The 18984-nt window shown below is 39.2% G+C and overlaps 1 protein-coding gene across 1 annotated transcript; it reads left to right on the forward strand.

Annotated features, from left to right (window-relative positions):
• The first annotated feature begins 5166 nt into the window (after positions 1 to 5166).
• On the forward strand, positions 5167 to 17642 carry LOC111605771 (alpha-tectorin-like). Its single transcript, XM_023340958.1, has 25 exons — positions 5167 to 5207; positions 5348 to 5412; positions 5985 to 6008; positions 6958 to 7073; positions 7198 to 7476; positions 7588 to 7683; positions 7800 to 7965; positions 8237 to 8637; positions 8729 to 9305; positions 9393 to 9976; positions 10593 to 11145; positions 11235 to 11833; positions 12041 to 12195; positions 12362 to 12762; positions 12893 to 13089; positions 14155 to 14550; positions 14634 to 14917; positions 15032 to 15309; positions 15417 to 15536; positions 15704 to 15888; positions 15977 to 16137; positions 16310 to 16561; positions 16650 to 16809; positions 16898 to 17003; positions 17096 to 17642. The coding sequence occupies exons 2-25, from the start codon at positions 5367 to 5369 to the stop codon at positions 17215 to 17217; spliced, it is 6258 nt and encodes a 2085-aa protein (XP_023196726.1). The 5' UTR covers positions 5167 to 5207; positions 5348 to 5366; the 3' UTR covers positions 17218 to 17642.
• Positions 17643 to 18984: the final 1342 nt, after the last annotated feature.

The raw sequence follows: 18984 nt of genomic DNA on the forward strand, positions 1-18984 counted from the left end.
CGTAAACATTTATGAAGACTCCTTCATATTCATGAGTGTCATTTCAGTTTTATACACACTGCTTTAAATAAAATGTCACCAGTTTTTAATTTAAAAAGAAAGAAAAGTATTTTCTCGTAGAAAACGGATGTGTAATTCATTATAAATCCAAAACTATACGAGTTTTGCATGTTTTTTCTATTAAAAGAAAGAAATATTTAGTTTTTTCTCAGCATTGAAACCAGTAATTTGGTAACTTTTTATTTGAAAACACAAGATCTAATAAAATAATTCTGATATTCGGTAGAGGTGCAGCCAGGGACCGCACAAAGTCAGGCCATGTGCCGCAAAAGGCCCCCAAGCCACACTTTGAATCACAGCATTCTTGTGTTTATTTTGCACCTGCAGGCAGAACGAAGGTGGAGCAGCAACGATTTAGCATATTTTACACCCACGGGACATTTGACTCATTCGTACGGCAACATGTTGCAAATATAAATCTACTGTCAGCTGCTGCACAGATTTGATCATTTAATAATGGGTCCGTCAGCAACAAATCTGGATTAGATTGGATTAGAAAAAAAGATTTAATGAGCTGAAATTCTGGCAGCAGCAAATTTTCAATGCAAGGAATCTTCAAGGAAAGATTAAACTTAATCACTAAGGTTCAAACTGCCTTAAAAAGCTCAGTATTATTCTAGGACAAGAATCAAAACTAAATGTCACTCTGATCTAGATCTGATATGTAGCATTTCTTCATGAGATAAAATTTGTCCTCACAATCTGTGTGTGTGTGTGTGTGTGGGGGGGGGGGGGGTGCAAAGCGAAAGAGGAGACAAAGATGTCAATCTGTCATTAAAGCACGGCTTTAATCTGCAGGCGTGATTTATATTCACATTGTTAATTTAAGAGGAATTTGTGTCTTGTTCATCTGGTTTACACTTACTTTTGCTTTAAAGACAACATTACACACCTCGTTCAAATATGTACAACCAGGAACCAAAGTTCAGGTGAGTCAGGTGGGAGTGTCTCTTACCTGCTGGTTTCTCTTTGAAATATGGCGGCAAATGGATCATGTCTTTTATCTTGGTATTAAATGTGTTTCCTGATTGGCAGGAGTCTGACTACATCAGACCAGATGTGGCGTCTCTGCAGACTGAACATATAGTTTGAGAATCAACTATAAGAGAAACAAATCTAAAATAAAATTATGTTTGTATAAGTGTATTTAGTGTAAAACAAATAGTTCACACCTGCCACCAGTCACAGATTAAACTGACATACATTTCTGCCGTATGAAATGTATGTCCAAAACTAAATGCAATCAAAAACAACCATTAATCATCATAAATGATGTATGTGAGAATGTGGCTGTTCTTATTTTTCTTTTTTTTGCCAGTTGTTTGTTGATTCTTGCGTTGTGTGTGAATTGTGAGACAGTTATTTTTTGTTTTTGGGCATGTGCACTGACTGATGGCACCCTTTGAATTTCGTTGTCCTTGTGACAATGACAATAAAGATTTATCTTATCTTATCCTATCTTTATCTCATGAACTTCCCTGATTTGTATTAAATTTACTCGCCCCTCCTGGGTCTGAATATCCTTCACAAACTCTTTTGCTTTGGCACCAGAACCAAAAAAGGGTTTTAGAAACAACTTGAAAATCTGGGATGTGCAGAAACGGCTGTTTCTTTTAAATCCAGAACAAAAACTTTCCTGTTTATCACAGATTACCCGAAAGGCTAAAGATTTAATTTACATTTCTATCTGGTCTCATCTTTTTATTATATTATTATATTAGACCTTTATGTGACGCCTTGTTTGTCTTTTTGATCTTTCATCTATTTTTTAAATCTCTGATACTTTCTGGAAAGCATCTTGATTAACCTGCTGTGTGAATAAACTTGCCTGACCTTCAGTTGTTGACCATCTTGGTTTTGGTTCTTTTTTAGTTTTTATTTAGTTGGAGTGAGAACCAGTTAAACCAGTCAGGACAGTGGATCCAGAGTACCACGGTTGGAAGCCTCTGACCTGCAGAAATATATTACTGCATTATAATGCTTGTTTTTCAATTTTGACAAATTAACCTACTTTTGTTCCTTTCTGACTTATAAGTTTATTTCTTAAATAAAAAACTTCTCTTAGATTGTGCACATATCTCTGTATTACTGTTTAAATCTTCCTCTCTCTATTGTTTGGTTTTATTGTATTTTCCCACCAGTTTGTATCAGGAGTCTGGATCTATTTTATGACTCTGAACTTTACCTTCATTCCTTCACACCATATGACAGCAAAGCTTTTTTTTTTTTACCTCAGAGTGGCCAACTTTCTATCTTTCTGTCAATTTGGTACACGCTCCACTTTTTTTTTTACAGTTACAACTGTTTAATCAATTGTTAACATGACGTAACCGGTTTTTCCGAGTCGCCTTTAAACACAACACGACCGCTAAGACGCCCCGCCGATTTGAACGCCTGCAGGACATCATGGAAACCTGCTGCTGCTGTTCAGAGCAGCGCAGCTGTGTTAGAATCATGGCAGCAAACTGGCAAAAGATAAAAAAACCTTCTGCACAGTTTCCCCCCAAAAAACGAACCAAGTGAGCTGATTAATGCTGATTAATGCAGGCAAATGTTGACTAGCTAATGCCAATATATCACGTTAAGCTTGCTAGCAAGAACAGGGTACTAGTATTGTTATTCATGTAGAAAAGTGGTAGTACTAGGTACATTTACTTTTTGGGAAGAAATGTACTTAGAGGAATAGTTTTCCTGCACTGTACCTTTGTAGATTTCAGAGATTGAGCTGAAGTTCATGCAAATGTGAGCATAATTACTCAACATTTTAAACATGTTACTGTTTACATCTTTATTGTTTATTTTATATTAATAAACATGGTTATTTTTATTTGAAAGTTTACACAAGGATTTCTGTATTTACCCATCCATCCATCCATTTTCTTCCACTTTATCTGGGGTCGGGTCGCGGGGGCAGCAGCTTCAGAAGGGAACCCCAGACTTCCCTCTCCCCAGCCACTTGTTCCATCTCCTCCAGGGGAATCCCAAGGCGTTTCCAGGCCAGCCGAGAAACATAGTCTCTCCAGCGTGTCCTGGGTCTTCCCCGGTTCCTCCTCCCAGTGGGTCGTGCCCGGAACCAGGAGGCATCCTGACCAGATGCCCGAGCCTCACCTGGCTCCTCTCGATGTGAAGGAGCAGCGGCTCTACTCTGAGTCTCTCCTGAAAAAGCTCATTTAGTCAGATAAGTCAATGCGCCTCCTGCTAAGCTCCTCTGGGACGGTACAAGAAAATGCAGTGACCAGTCAACCCAGTACAACAGCAAACCACATCACTGGTTTGAAAGCAACAACACAAAAGAGAAAAAAAAAATTTTACTCCAATAAAATAAAATGTCTTTTTTTTTTACCCCTCCAGGGGGTCTTTTGTTGGCTCTAGTGTCCCTTATATGACAGGAAACGGGGGAAGACGCGCGACAAATATCGTTGGGTCCGGGAGTTGAACCTGCGACGGCCGCGTTGAGGACTCAAGGCCTCCAAATATGGGTCGCACTAACCACTATGCCACTATGCCACCACGACACGCCCATAAAATAAGTCTTTAACAGTGTCTGTTATTGTTTCAGCTGAACTGGACTCACTGTGCTACCTGTAGTGCCACCAGGTCTTTGGTGACATGGATTCATATTTTAAAGAAATGGTGGGTTTGTTTCTTCTTATCATTTTCTGTTCGCTCTCCGTAGGATTCCCTGAAGAGATTCACATCAGTGTGAATCAGCTGTTGGTAACTGGAACAGTTACAGGTTGAACTCGCTGCACAGCTTTGAAGGTTTCGAGATGTTTTCAACCAAATCAAACAATCAAACAGCAGCAACATTTTTTGCTCTCACGGCACTGAAAAACTCCTGTTGGAGTTTTTCCCATGACTATAAGGAAGACAACAGAAACCAAAACACTAACATCAAAGACAACTGCACTTTTTCTTGACCAATTAGATTTTGTTTCTTCTAGTTTTAACAGGATGTTGCTGTTTACTTTTTATTTAATTTGTCACAAAATTTTGCTTTATGATACAAATCTCTAAAGCAGCCACCTGCATATGAAGTTTAGATTCATCTGTCTTGTTTTATTATCTCATAGTTTTATTTTAAACAATTAAAACATCTTGTTTTAATCCTTATCAGTGTAGATATTTCTGTGGATAGAAATCGCAATAACTGATTCCTTATTCTTTATTAAAAACAGAATAAAAATATTCTACCTGGTCATGTGCCTCACTGATGCTGCCAGGTTCACATGCCACTCCTTAATCTGACATCGTATTTCAGGTGATAATTCTGCTGTCAGATTACAGTTGCATATTTTACTCTGCAGTTCCACTTTTGAAGAAACCAAAAAGTTAAATGATTGGGAAATAGACATCAGGTCTGTTCCAATGAGTCCGCATGTTAATTAGAGAACGTTTTAAAATAAAAGATGAAATTAAAGGAAATGAGAAGTTTAATATACCACACCTCTTTTTTTTGTTTATATTTTCTGCACCTGTTGTCCTTATGTAAATTGTTCATTTATAGATAATCAAAACTGCTAACAAACATGTTTGTTTTTGTTCTTAAAGACAGAAGAACTGGGGAACTGTTTAAAGAACTGTTCATAATGTATGCCACTTTGTTCCCACTCTGCTTCCATTAAACCAGGGGTGTCCAAAGTGCGGCCCAGGGGCTATTTCTGGCTCTTGGACTGAGTTTGTGCGGCCCTCAACTAGAATTAAAAAATGTTACAACTTTGGCCCGTAGATGCACCGTTATATTAACTCTAGTCAACCTAGTTGCAAATTGCAAACAACCTTTTTTCTCCTTTATGTAGGTATAACTTACATTATGCTACTATGCAGGGTATGTTTGCACATCTTATTTTAATATGTACTTAATTTTCAGCTGTAAACTCTAAGATACTTTGTGATAATTAATTAAGTTTATAACAGCAGATAAACAAGAAGACCCAGTAACAGATGAATAATAATGTTTAACCTAAGAGGCAGTCTTGATGACCATATTGTGCTAAAATATGAGGAAGCAGCTGAGTCTCATTCTTTCAGTGCAGCTTACTGGAACAAAGAATAATGGGCTTGTGCCAACTGTCTGTATATAAAGTATTGTTGCAGTGCAGGTCTGTCACTTGAGATGCTTTTACACCAGAGAGGCACTTAGACAGGTAAAAGCTTCAAATTGATGTTTTTATTTAAGTCTGAGTGAAAAAAAACAACGTAGTTTTGACTGGAAATTTTGATGCATTTCTTGATCAACATAAATTCAGATGCTGAAATAATCTTTTATTTTATATTTTTAAAACAGGTTTGACAAATTTGGAAAAATGGCAGGTCGAATCTTACTGCCTTTACTGCTGCTGTTAGCTAAAGGTAAGTAACTACACTGTAAAACTTAATTCAATGCATCTAGTTTAATTTACTCAGAGATGTGAAAGATGCAAACTCTCACATCTCAATATTACAGTGTTTAGATATTATTACTACACATTTACTGTATTACTAAACCTAATTGATGATCTCATGAACATCACTAAATAATTAAAGCAGTACAGTTTAAACATACAAGAACAATTATCATGTAATCACAACATGATTTTTGCTGCAGAGAAAAAAGAGCTAATTTTGAACTTTCTGTATAAAATGGCTTTATCTTTAAAAGTGACATTTATAATGGTGTAAAATATACAACTGAAGTATTATAGCCTGAACAGCTATAAATATATTCTATTCTCTTTAAAATACAACAAAATGAAAAAAGACCCCTACTAAACGATAAGAACCCAAAGTAATAAATTATAGAACAATCATATCCTACTTTTATATTATACTTTGTTAATTGATAATTAAGTTCAGCTGTAATTACATTCCAATCCTGCCACACAAGTCAAAAATGTTTTTATTTATTGACATTTTTAATTTTATGTTAAATATTTGTTTTATAGCTGGAGTGACAACGCAAACTACAGGTAAGCTGAAAGTTTCTGTCTATCTGTGCATAAATATATATAATATCTGACTTTACCTCTAGATATTATTACATAATTAGGTTTCCAAAACTGAGCAGGGATTCTTATTGCAATTATACAGAGTTTTCATTATTTGAACAGCCGTTAAAAAACTACAAAACTTACTAAATACATCAGAGGAAAAGAGAGCTTGTATTAATAAGAGTCTAAAGTAATAAATTATCAAACAATCATATCCTAATATTCATAAAGTTGTTATATTATACTTTAAATGATAATTAAGTTCGCCTGTAATTACATTCCAATCCTGCCACACAAGTCAAAAAGGTTTTTATTTACTGACAAAAATGGAAATATCCTCATTTAAAAAATGATAGCCATTCCAGTAGTGGATTAAATAGTCTTTACAGGTCATTTTATATTGACACAAATTATCTTAATTTAATGCTAAATGATATCTATGTGTTTTATAGCTGGAGTGACGACTCAACATCAACGCAAGCTGAAAATTTATACCTGTCCGCATACTTCCCGCTTCTTTTTTCATTCTTATTACTAGATAAATAACAGTAAAAAATCATAACTTCATGTTACATTGGGAACAAGTTAGTCATTCCAATAAAAGGAATGGGTTGAACCTTGCTACACAAAAAACAAGTCAATTATTATTGATGTTAGTTAAATTAATGTTCATTAAACATGCACATTGCATTGGAAAACTGTTTATCATACCAATGAAAATAATGTCCTAAACCTTAAACACGTCTAATTCATTGACATTAATTTTTAAATTAATGTCCAAATATCTTTGTTTCAGAATCTGGGTAACATGAAAGTTTAAATTGATTAATCCATCTGTCTTTCAGCCTGTCTGTCTAGAAACTATATATTGACGCTTTTAGTATGATGTTATCCAGAAAAGAGTAATTTAATCTCTTGTTTTTTCTAGGACCCCTCTACCCAATTGCTGGAACAATAAGCTCTCAATCAGATGATGGAAGCTCACCTGCAATTTCACTCCTACGATCCTTTAACTATTTTGGACAGTCTTACTCTCAGATTTACGTATGTTGCTTGACGACTTGAACTTCCAATCACTTCCCATTTTACTATAATCATGAAGACAAAATATAAACTTTTTTTAAAAGTGTATTAATAGTCATACCTAATTTGGAGCTCTTTTTCTCAGGTGAACCACAATGGAGATCTGACCTTTGATGCACCATGGCCAAGTTATACTCCTCAACGTTTTCCAATGTATGGAAGCACAGACGTCATTGCTCCGTTCTGGACTGATTTAGACAACAGAGGAAATGGTAATATCTACTATATTCAGTACACCAGCGGCTCTATTCTCCAACAAGTTACACAGGACATCAATAGATGCTTCCCAGCTCTTAACTTTCAGGCAAACTGGGTCTTCATAGCAACATGGCATGAAGTTGCCTATTATCCACTGACTGGAACAGTAAGTGATGTGTTTTTGACTACTGGTACCAATTTAAGCAGTGTGCAAATAAAATAAACCTTGTTTAATCTTTAAATTCATTCTCAATAAACATATTTGTATTTTTCCCAGCAAACAACCTTTCAGGCAGTCTTGACTACCAATGGCCAATATTCATTTGTGCTGATGAATTATGGCTCAATAGCCTCCACACCAAGATATGTACAGGTAAAAATTTCAAATAAATGCTTGCTATAAATATATGTTTTATTTGCCTTGTCTTGGTAAATGTAAATTTCTCAGAAAAAGAAAATTTTATTTACCTGTGCACATTCAATTTCCAGGCTGGATACGATACGATCAGTTCCTCTCACCACTTCACCATCCCTGGATCATTCTCTAGTGACGCAACCGGACCTAACTCAACTTTTAGTCTTGGCAGTAATGTCAACGTACCCGGTCGCTGGGCCTTCCGTGTCGATCATGGATCATTAGTCTGTAATTTTAATGGTAGGAAAACAGTCACTGAGGGTACTTCTTTATAAAAATGAGCACATGTATCATGGAAATAAGGGAAAACTTCAATCTGTGTCTCCTGATGAAACAATAGGGTTATTAAAATAAGTGTGTTGAAACTGAAACATCTCTTCTGTTTAATTCTTCCTCTGTAATCTCTTCATTTTAAATACATGTAGTTCTAAATGTGATGTTAGAAACACCACAAACTAACTTATCAGTAAAGCAGCCTTAAAATGACCACTGCTCTTTTTTTTATTTAAAGGTCAACCTGTACAACTTGGTGACTCTTTCTGGAGTGACAGCACCTGTGCACAGAAGTGCATCTGCACCAGAGCAGGGCTGCAATGCTCCAACAATCCCTGCTCCTTCTCCCAAATCTGTCGGCCAGCTGCCTTTCAGTACTCCTGCCAGACTGTGCAAAGACAAACCTGCACCATCAGTGGAGATCCACATTACTACACCTTTGACAACTCAGTGTTTCACTTTCAAGGCACATGCACTTACGTTCTGTCACAGCAGTGTCAGAACGGACTGCCCTACTACAGAGTTGAGGGGAAGAACGAGCATCGCGGCAGCACTCGTGTTTCATGGACACGGCTTGTCAAAATCTTTGTTCATGATGAAACTATTGAGCTGGTTAAAGGACATTATGGAGAGGCTAAGGTAACAAGAGTCTCTTAGTTACTTTAACATATACCGTGTATTTTTTCATTGGTTTATATTTGTAACTACTTTATTGTTGCCATCCTTACAGGTCAATGGAAGCTTTGCAACAGCTCCATTTTCCCTCAGAAATGGCTCTATCCAGGTTTATCAGTCAGGTTTCTCTGTGATCGTCAGCACTGACTTTGGCCTGATGGTGTCTTATGACATGTATTCATATGTCCAGATAGCTGTGCCCTACACTTACCAAAATAGCACATGTGGGCTCTGTGGAAACTTCAACAATCGCCCTGAGGATGACTTTCGAACCCGTGAAGGTGAAGTGGTGAGCTCTGAGGTGGATTTTGCCAACAGCTGGAAAGCTGCTGGTGATGATGAGCCTGGCTGTGAGGTTCAGTGTTCAGGTCTGGCCTGTGCTGGCTGCACAGCAGCTCAGACAGCACTGTACAGAAACTCTGGCCACTGTGGTATTCTTGGGAACAGCACTGGACCGTTTGCTGCATGCCATCAACAACTTCCTCCTAGATCTCTTGTGGACAGCTGTGTGTATGATCTCTGTGTCAGTGGAGGGTATCAACCCATTCTGTGCCAAGCCCTAAATGTCTACTCAAGTCAGTGTCAACAAAATGGGATCCAGCCACAAAGCTGGCGGCGTTCTGGCTTCTGTGGTATGTCTGCCAGTCAGTCACAATTATTTTGAAATATAAGTGATGTTAAATATTGAGAGTTTGAGAATAAATGTTTCTTGTGTTTAGAAATTCCCTGCCCAGCCAATAGCCACTATGAGGCCCAGGGTACAGGATGTCCATCTACATGTGTCAACCCGAATTCCACCAACAACTGCCCCCTCCCGAATCAAGAGAGCTGTGTCTGCAATTCAGGCTACCTCCTGAGTGGAGGGGCCTGTGTCCCTCATTCTGACTGTGGTTGCAGCTTTGAGGGTCGCTACTACCGCTCAGGAGAAACTGTCATACTGGATGCAGACTGTAGGAGGCGCTGTACATGTAGCTATGGCTCCATGACTTGCAGCTCTCACAGCTGTGGCCAACATGAGTCCTGCAGGGTGCAGGATGGAGTAAGAGGTTGCAGACCAAACAGCTTTGCAACATGTTGGATAAGAGGACCAGGATCATATAATACATTTGATGGAGTGATGTACCAGTACCCAGGAGCATGTCGCCTGACCCTTGCCAAAGTTATGGGGTTCTCTAATCATTCGCACTTCATGGTCACTGTGGAAAAAGTTCCTCAGGGGCCACAGGGTTTCTCTAATGTGCTAAGGTTTGAGGCAGAGGGAACACAAGTTGCTATTGAGATGGCAAGTAGAAGCACTGTGAAGGTAAGTGACAGAAATAATTTTCTGCCAATAAAACAAATAGATAACATGCTTGAAGACTATTACAACAAACTGTTTGATAAAATTTCAAACACTAAACAAATGTCATAAAAAGCATAACTTTTAGAGTTAGTCTGCAATGCTTTACAACCAGGATATGGGGTTATTACAATTATAATTTCCACACCTTTTAAGCAGCATTAAGCTCAATTGTATTCTACTTCAGCCTGATTCAAAAGTTTGCATCATACTGTAAGTTTCAGATTTTGCTAACAATTTTAGAGAAAGCAATTGATCCTAAAAGGAATATTCACAGGCAATGATGATGGTCAGCCTGTGAAAGAGGAGTGTCTGAAAAGAAATACTAATAAAGAAGAGTGAATAAGATCCTTGATGTAACTATGTTATCAAAACGTCTTGATGAAACTTAGTGTACATATTGCATATTGTGAGATTATACAATGAATACATTGAAAACACTTTTTTATGAGTAAAAATTATGTTTTGGAAGCTGTCTCTAGTGAGAAGCAATGCAAAATTTGATTTCTCCATGCATTTGTAATATTTCGAACATCTACCCCAAAAACCTTTCTAAAGTTTTTTTTGTTATGTGTTATAGGTTGATGGCCAACTGACCAGACTGCCATTCAGCTCTGGATCCAACAGAATCCGCATCTTCCAAAGCAGCACTCACAGTGTCATCCTTCGCACAACCTTTGGTGTAACTCTGCAGACTGTCTGGCCTCATTTTGTGCGTGTCACTGCACCAGGTGTCTACAGTGGTTTATTAGGTGGACTTTGTGGAAACTACAATGCTGACCAGAATGACGATTTCCGTACACCCAATGGTACTCTGGTCAGTGACTCCCAGATGTTTGGGGACAGTTGGCGAGATGGCTCCCTGGCAGATCACTGTGTGGAAAACAGACCTCGTAATTCTGCAAGCAATTTCAGTTCCAGTGAGTACTGTGGAGTTCTTACTTTACCCACTGGGCCCTTTACATCATGCTGGGCTGCAGTGAACCCCTGGCAGCAGGTAGATGCATGTGTAGAAATCCTCCAAGGCTCCAGAGATCCAGCATCAACGCTGTGTGAGGTCCTCCGAGATTATGCACTGATGTGTCAACATAACGATGGATCCTTGGGACAGTGGAGGAATGCAACTGGCTGTGGTAAGTACTAGAACCACATTTGATAGAGATGCCTTTGAAATGAACACATTCATAATTACTTCTTATTGAACTTCTTTCATTCCCCCCAGTACCAACCTGTCCATCAAACAGTCATTATGAACTCTGTGGAAGTTCATGTCCGTCTTCCTGCCCCAGCCTCTCCTTCCCCTTCACCTGTGACACTCAGTGCCAGGAGGGATGCCAGTGTAATGATGGGTTTGTCCTCAATGGTAACCAGTGTGTACCTCCAACATCCTGTGGATGCTTTCATGATGGACGATATCGGCAAGCTGGAGAACAGTTCTGGGATGGAGAAGCATGTCAGAGCTTTTGCACCTGTAATGGTGTAACTGGTGTAGTCCAATGTTCCCCAAATTCATGTGGACCTCAGGAGTCCTGCCATGTTGTGGGGGGTGAGTTTGGCTGCCATCCCAACCCTCATGGCACCTGCTCGGCCTCTGGAGACCCGCACTACCTGACCTTTGATGGCAAGGCCTATGACTTCCAGGGAACCTGCCGCTATGTTCTGGCAACAGTTTGCAATAACACTGTGGACCTTCACCAGTTTTCTGTGAAAGCAAAGAATGAACCGTGGTTTGGACTGCCAGTTTCTATCACGGCTGAAGTTTTTGTTGATATCTTTGGCTATCAAGTGCGTATGTCGAGAGGCAAGAGGGGTGTCGTGGAGGTAAGTCAACCTTTCACTGACAAAAGAGTGCTGCTGATTATTAAACTGTATGAAGTAGATTGGAAATTACTTTTGCAAAGTTCTTTTTAAAAAACATTTCTTCTTGGTATATTACCAAACAGCTGTTCAGTTCTTAAATTTCCATATCAGTAATAGTCCAGAAAAATCAGTTGTGTGTCTCCCATGAAAAACCTTTTTTCTTCACAGGTGAATGGAATCTCAAGAAACCTGCCCATTGTTTTCAATGGAAGCCTGTCAATTTTTGGAAGTGGATCTCAAACATTTGTCAACGCAGCTTTTGGACTGAGCGTCATGTATGATGGAAGTAGCACAGTGTCCATTTCGGTGCCCCCAAGCTACAGGTAGCCTATCTAATTTTCAACACAACTTTAATTTAAATATTTTCTTCAATCCTACAGTTATTGAATTAATGCCTTTTTAGAACTGTAAAAAGAGAATATCATCATTGTCTGTTTCATTGTCATTTAGTGTTCAAAATTTCAATTCAGTCTTTCTTATCTTGATCAGAGGAAACATGTGTGGACTTTGTGGAAACTTCAATGGAAATCAAACTGATGATTTCCACACTCCAAGTGGAGCATTGTCCAACACTGCAGATGCTTTTGGGGCAGCTTGGAAGGTTCCTGGGAACTACACCTGTAGTGACGGCTGTGGCTCTTCATGCGCACAATGCAACGATGACCGATCTGCCAGGGCCCAGTGTGAGGTGATCCGGGCAGCTGATGGCCCATTCAGCTTCTGCCACGAGGAGGTGGATCCAGCACCATATTTCAGAGACTGCGTCTTTGATGTCTGCGTGTCGGGAAATCGAGGCAGTGATCTCCTGTGCAGGGCTCTAGAGACATACGTCAGTGCCTGTCAGTCTGCTAATGTCCGAATCTACCCTTGGAGACAAAACACCACTTGCAGTGAGTACGGAAGGCAATGTGCTATTAAAGTAATCAATCAAACAAGCATCTTCCTCAAAAGTCTCTCAAAATATGTGATTTCCTATGTTTGTACTTGTTTTAACCAACTTGTCATCCATTTTTTCCTCAGGAATGGTCTGCCCAGCCAACAGCCATTATGAGCTGTGTGGAACAGACTGTGGCCACACCTGTGCCAGCAGCATTGATGCTGCCTGTGACCATGTTTGCTCTGAGGGATGTTTTTGTAATGAAGGTTTTTCCAGGAGTGGAACAAGCTGTGTCCCTGTGGAGAGCTGTGGCTGTCAGCATGACGGCTTCTACTTCAATGTAGGTCATTTCAATTCACTTTATTCTTGATAAATTAGCTGAGAATCAAGACTCTTGCTGAATGGCTTTGAAGAAAGAAACATCATTGAGGTGTTGCATTTTAAGTAAACAACTCACACATAATGTCACCTTGTGTGACATCACAGCAAAAGCAAAAGACAACATTTCAAAAAGATAGTTTAGTAGACCTTCACAAGTCTCCTTGGGTAAAATTTCTTGGTATCTGAAAGTGTCATTTTCACCTATTCTGATAATTATATGCAAGGACGGTTCTGTCTCACAAAGACAAAAGAAGATGCTGGCAGAGACTGGGCTTAAAGGCACACAGATGAGAAGCAGCCAATAGTCCAAAATTAGCCTTAAGGACAGAATATAGTTTTCAAATGCAACCCAACAAAGGAAAGCAAATGAGAATTGACAGGTGCCCTTCACCAAATAAAATGGTCTTAACATGGAATTAATATATATTTTCAGACATCAGCCAGAAGGTTTTAAGGTTGTAGGTTCAATTCTAACTTCCACCTTTTACACATCAATGCGCTCTTGGATCGTTAGTTGTTTACCGATCTTTGAATTGGTGCATGAATGTATGAACATTAGTCAGTGTGATTGGGTGAATGTGGCTATAGTGTGAAGTTCTTTGAGTGCTCCCTATGACTAGAAAAAGACTAAAATTCATTCCTTTTCTATTTACCTTTTGAAGTTTTCATAGATTTGCAGAAATTAGCATTAGAACATTTACTATAATTACGCTGTAGCTATTTGGGTGGTACATGCTTTTAAGTCAAAACTCAAGTATGAGGATAGGCTATATATATCGTCTCCATCTTTTGTTTGGCACCCACATTGGAAATTCTTCCAGTGATTGACAAAAGCCTCAACTAACAGGAAGGAGTGGAAACTTGGCAAGGGTAAATTGGGAATCAGGTTCTGCATGATGCAGTTTTACAACTATGATTTCAGACGGAAAAGCATTGCGGTAGTGCATTCCTTATTACCTCAAGGTTCATATATTCATAACATTGTCACACATCTTAATACTTTCACTGTTCTTTCATCTTGCAGGCCAGTGAGTCCTTCTGGAAAGACGGTTGCTCCCAACGGTGTGAATGTCAAGCGCCCAATGTCCTGATCTGCAGTCCCTCATCATGCACTCCTACACAAGAGTGCACCATCAGAGATGGCCAGCTGGGCTGTTACGACACCATGTCTACCTGTACTGTATTGGGTGACCCACACTACATCACCTTCGATGGAGCCCTAGCTCATTTCCAGGGATCATGCTCTTACGTCATCACTGAAAGCTTGAGACACAGCAACAATGAAACTCAGTACAAAGTCGTGGCCACGAACAAGCACAGAGGAAACAACTTTGTGTCTTTCGTGTCATCAGTTGATATATTCCTCTCAAATCATCCAGAGAGTGCTCATGTCAGACTTGGACCGAACAAGAGAGTCAAGGTAAACTTTATTTTAAGTTCACAATAAAAACAGTTTTTGTCTTAAAATCTTTGGTCTTACTCTATGAACTCTCCTCATAACAGGTAAATGGAGCAGAGGTTTCTCTTCCCACCACTGCAGGAACTTTTGGTCAGGTGATGTGGCAGGGAAGTTACATAGTGTTTAATGCTGCTGATGTCGTAGTCCAGTTTGATGGCTCTAGTACTTTACTGGTCAGGATGGGTCGCAACTATAAGAACAGAGTCAGTGGAATGTGTGGGAACTTCAATGGTGATCCCAATGATGACAAAGTTTTGCCCAATGGTACTTTGGCCCAAAACGACAACCAGTTTGGCCACAGCTGGAAATCAGAGACAAGCCAAGAAGGGTGAGCTCATGCTCCATTTATTTGCGTTTACCTGATAAAATTTCAACAATTGCAAACGTTTGTGCATATGTCTGCTGTCTCTAAAATCTTTTAAATGTCTAACGACTTTTCTAGATGTGGATCCACTGATCAGAGAAGTGGTGATGGACTAAGTGACTGCCGCTTCATAGAAGAATACAAAGAACTCTGCAGAGTCATCACCAACACCAGTGGCCCATTCAGTTCTTGTCACCTGCATTCAAACCCCCAACCATTTTTCACTTCCTGTGTTTACGATCTCTGCCTCTACACGCCAGCCAATGGCATGCTGTGTTCTGCTGTCTCTGCTTATGAGAAAACCTGCACCAATTTGGGCCTTAGCATCCCCAACTGGCGCTCTCCTTTGCGTTGTGGTATGCTTGTTTTGCTCAATAAATTATCACAAGAATGAGTTATTAATTGATTTTATGCAATGTTTGTTTTGAAACTTTCTTGGCCTTTTCTGATGTATTTGATTCAGCTGAGACTGACCCCTGTGAACAGCTGGACTGTGCAGAGTATGAGTGGTGTGGTAAGAAAAATGGTGTGTACGGCTGCTTCTGTGACGAGCAACATCATCGACCCAACAATGAGAGCTACGGTAAGTGCAACACCTTTTAAACCTTCTGTTTTTCATATGAAGAACTGTAATGATAGTCACGTTCCAAACTGTTGGTGTTCATGTTTGAAGCATAATCTTAGTTTTCCTGCATCAGTTGGTTTAGTTGGTCACAAAACCTCAAATTTGTTTCTCCTTCTGATGAGCAGACTCAAACATTGAATGCTCCAGCAGTTCTGGCACCATGTCAGTGTCTCGCTGCCAGCTGTTTGAAGCGGGCTTCCACTCCAGTGCTCTCCATCTCCAAGACAGCTCTTGCAACGGGACTCTCCAGGACGGACGACTCATCTTCCATTTTGACAATGACAACCATCTGTGTGGGACAGCTCTTAGGGTAACGTTCATGAATTGGAACATCTTCTTTAAAGCATCCAATATGTTACTTAACTTGATTCATAGCCTTCTGTCATTTCACTGTTTAGAGCAATGGAACTCACTTCATGTATGAGAACACGATTCAAGGGCATGTGGATCCTCATGGAGGTTTGATCAGCCGTGAGAGGAATCTTCATCTGGATTTCTCCTGTGTTTACCCTCTGGCTCAGGCTCTGTCAATGGCTGTGGGCATCAACCCTGTGGAGAGGTGATCATACCATTTTCTCCCTGTGGTTCCTTTGACCATTATGTCCATGACCATTATGTCTATAGCCAGTTATTGGTTATTTTTTCTTTGCAATGGAATCCTGTAAGCAAATTGGATGTGAGATTATCAGGTGCATTTAACTGGTTGGTAACATTAAATGTTTCTTCTGCAGCATTTTGAGGAAGAAGCTTCCTGCTGGCACTGGATTGTATAGTGTGAGGATGATCCCCTATGAGGATGAAGGCTTCCACTTCCCCTTGAGCACTAATGGAAACATAGAACTGGAAGTTGATCAAATGTTTTACTTGGAGGTGCGAACAGAAGGGGTGGATCAGCGACAATTTGCCACAGTTCTGGACTCTTGTTGGGCCACGCCCGTCAACCAAGCAAACTACCCTGTCCGCTGGGATCTCATTGCTTCGCAGTAAGTGACACCATCTTGTTGACTTCATAATTTAATTCAGGGTCTTCTTGCTGTCAGTCTAACTGATGCATCTGCTTCTGCTTCACAGGTGTCCTAATCCAGATGATGGAACAGTAGAGGTGATTCAGAACGGTGTCTCCACCGTGTCTCGTTTCTCCTTCAGGATGTTCACCTTCACCAACCACACACAGATTTACTTGCACTGCAGTGTCCACTTGTGTCTTTTGAGAAACAACAACTGCAGAGCTGTAAGTTTTATTGTGTGCTTTTTGTGGCTATATTGTATATGCTTAAGTTGCGCACCTTTAATGTTGCTGTTTTAATTTTTTTTTCCAGCATTGCTACCCGGGTTACCACACTCTATTCAAGAGGGACGTATCTTACCATGACTCTTCAGCTCTGTCAATTGGACCACTGGTGCTTGTGGCACAACCAAACACTGGTAAAGTTCTATCATATCTCCATTGTTTTCTAATTACAAAAATTATATTCCAATTGATTGACAAAATCTATGCATCTCTCTTTTTTATATAGGTGGACTAATCCAAAGAAACGATGTGAACCGAAAGATATCGACGTCAGATGGTACAGGCCATCTGGCATCAATTGTTACCCTGATTGTCAGTTTGCTGATGACCAGAATTCTGGTCAATTAATATCAAAGAATAATCACACTTTGAAATTCAGTACATTTTGTTACTTATGATTCATAATGTTAAGAGGTGTTTTCTGAGTTTTGGTTTGTACTCATAATTAGGGGAGAAACAGAAGTAAGTTTGCTTTTCTAACATCTGGTGCACCGTTGTGTTTTAGACCATTTGTGGGATCAATAATGTTCAGTTGTTTTGTGGGATTTTTTTTAAATCAATTATTTTTGCTACTATCACAGGATATGAAATTTTAACTCTTTTGGATATAAGGTTACATATAAGTATATGAAGTTAATGTTTGAAGGAATGATCTCGAAGTGTCAAACTGAATGAAATGCAATATGATTTGGTCAATGTCTAATTTTTGTTTTATGTGGTGGGAGATATATTTACTTGATTATAAAATGGATTAATAAAAAAATTCAAATGAATTTTATTGTGTACTTTTCATGTTTTTTCCTGATAAAAGCCTTAAGCTGTCCATTTTGTGTATGACATATTCTGTATTATATTCTCCCCAGGTTAGGATCTTAACATTTTGTTTTCATGGTATGACTTTCAACCTAAGCAGTTGTAAAAATGAGTTAGTAAATGATCACCAATAATATCCTTGGAAAATAAAATAAAACACACTTTGAATTACTAGGGTCAGGGATCACAATCATCCCTTATAAATCCTGTGAGGTCTTATAAGTTTTCCACTTTGTGGAACATCAGTAGCTCTTAACTGGGGTCTGTCACAACCAGGCTGCTTATCCAGGAATCTCTCCATACATGGCTGATGGAGGGGTGATCAATGTGCCGACTGACCTGCGTTCTCCATGAGGACTCCCAACCTGGTGAGGCGGATGTTCTGCTGGTAGTTCTGGGTGCTACGTTTCCCCATCAGATACTGTTTCCCTGCATCTCAGCACCGGCAAGCAGCAAAAAAGGCGTTCACTTATTCAGGGCTCTTTCAGGGTGGGATCCTACAGACACAGTGAAAACTCAGTGTTTCAGTGAAGTAGACCTACTTTTTGCTAGTCTGTTCTCATCAGAAACCCTGATCTGTATAGATAGTTAGATTGATAGGTATGTATTAGGGGTGCAACAAACATGTGAACAACAAAATAATAAAACTTATTAATAAATAAAACATTTGCATAACATCAAAAATTGTACACAGTAACATATCTGCACAAAATACGAGCAATTCAGTCACTGTAGATAGAGATCTTGTGGACAATTAGCATGCGCTCCATTTTGATTTGAAAACAGTACAGTTAGCTGCTAGCTTAGCCGAATGCTAGGATATAAAATTGCGCCATACAATAAAAAACAACTAACAGCCAAACATGGCTAAAACATACCAAAACGCATAAAACACAACATAATATTGGTATCTTTTAGTTCTGAAGTACTCTGACATGACTAAAATATTATATTTTACCTCGTTTCGAGCAATCCTGTGCCACAGAGCAGACCCACAGTTCCAATGACTGCTATTCAGCACCAGCGACAGCAGATGGCGCCATTTCACTCCCAATCTATATTACATGTATTTACAGAAGCATCGAGAGTTTGAAAGAGATCATTTACATTTACATCTAGCAAAACACAAGCTAGTGTAGCAGCCAACAGAATAAATACTTACAATTTATCATTTCTGTGTTGAAATATCAACAACAGATTTTATCATCAACCTGTTTCACCTCAAATGTTTGGCATTGTGTTTGTAATAATCAGTGTGCAACTGTATTAAAATCTAAATATATTTACATTTTATAAATTTAC

Source organism: Xiphophorus maculatus, chromosome 10, assembly GCF_002775205.1.
Source record: "Xiphophorus maculatus strain JP 163 A chromosome 10, X_maculatus-5.0-male, whole genome shotgun sequence".
Classification (NCBI taxonomy): Eukaryota; Metazoa; Chordata; class Actinopteri; order Cyprinodontiformes; family Poeciliidae; genus Xiphophorus; species Xiphophorus maculatus.

What these genes read in the sequence shown, in the direction of transcription:
- LOC111605771 (XM_023340958.1), top strand. Translation starts at nt 5,367, where the DNA reads ATGGCAGGTCGAATCTTACTGCCTTTACTGCTGCTGTTAGCTAAAG. An exon ending in ACCCAACAATGAGAGCTACG is followed by an intron (nt 15,537 to 15,703) that starts GTAAGTGCAACA and finishes TCTGATGAGCAG; the next exon opens with ACTCAAACATTGAATGCTCC. An exon ending in GGCATCAACCCTGTGGAGAG is followed by an intron (nt 16,138 to 16,309) that starts GTGATCATACCA and finishes TTTCTTCTGCAG; the next exon opens with CATTTTGAGGAAGAAGCTTC.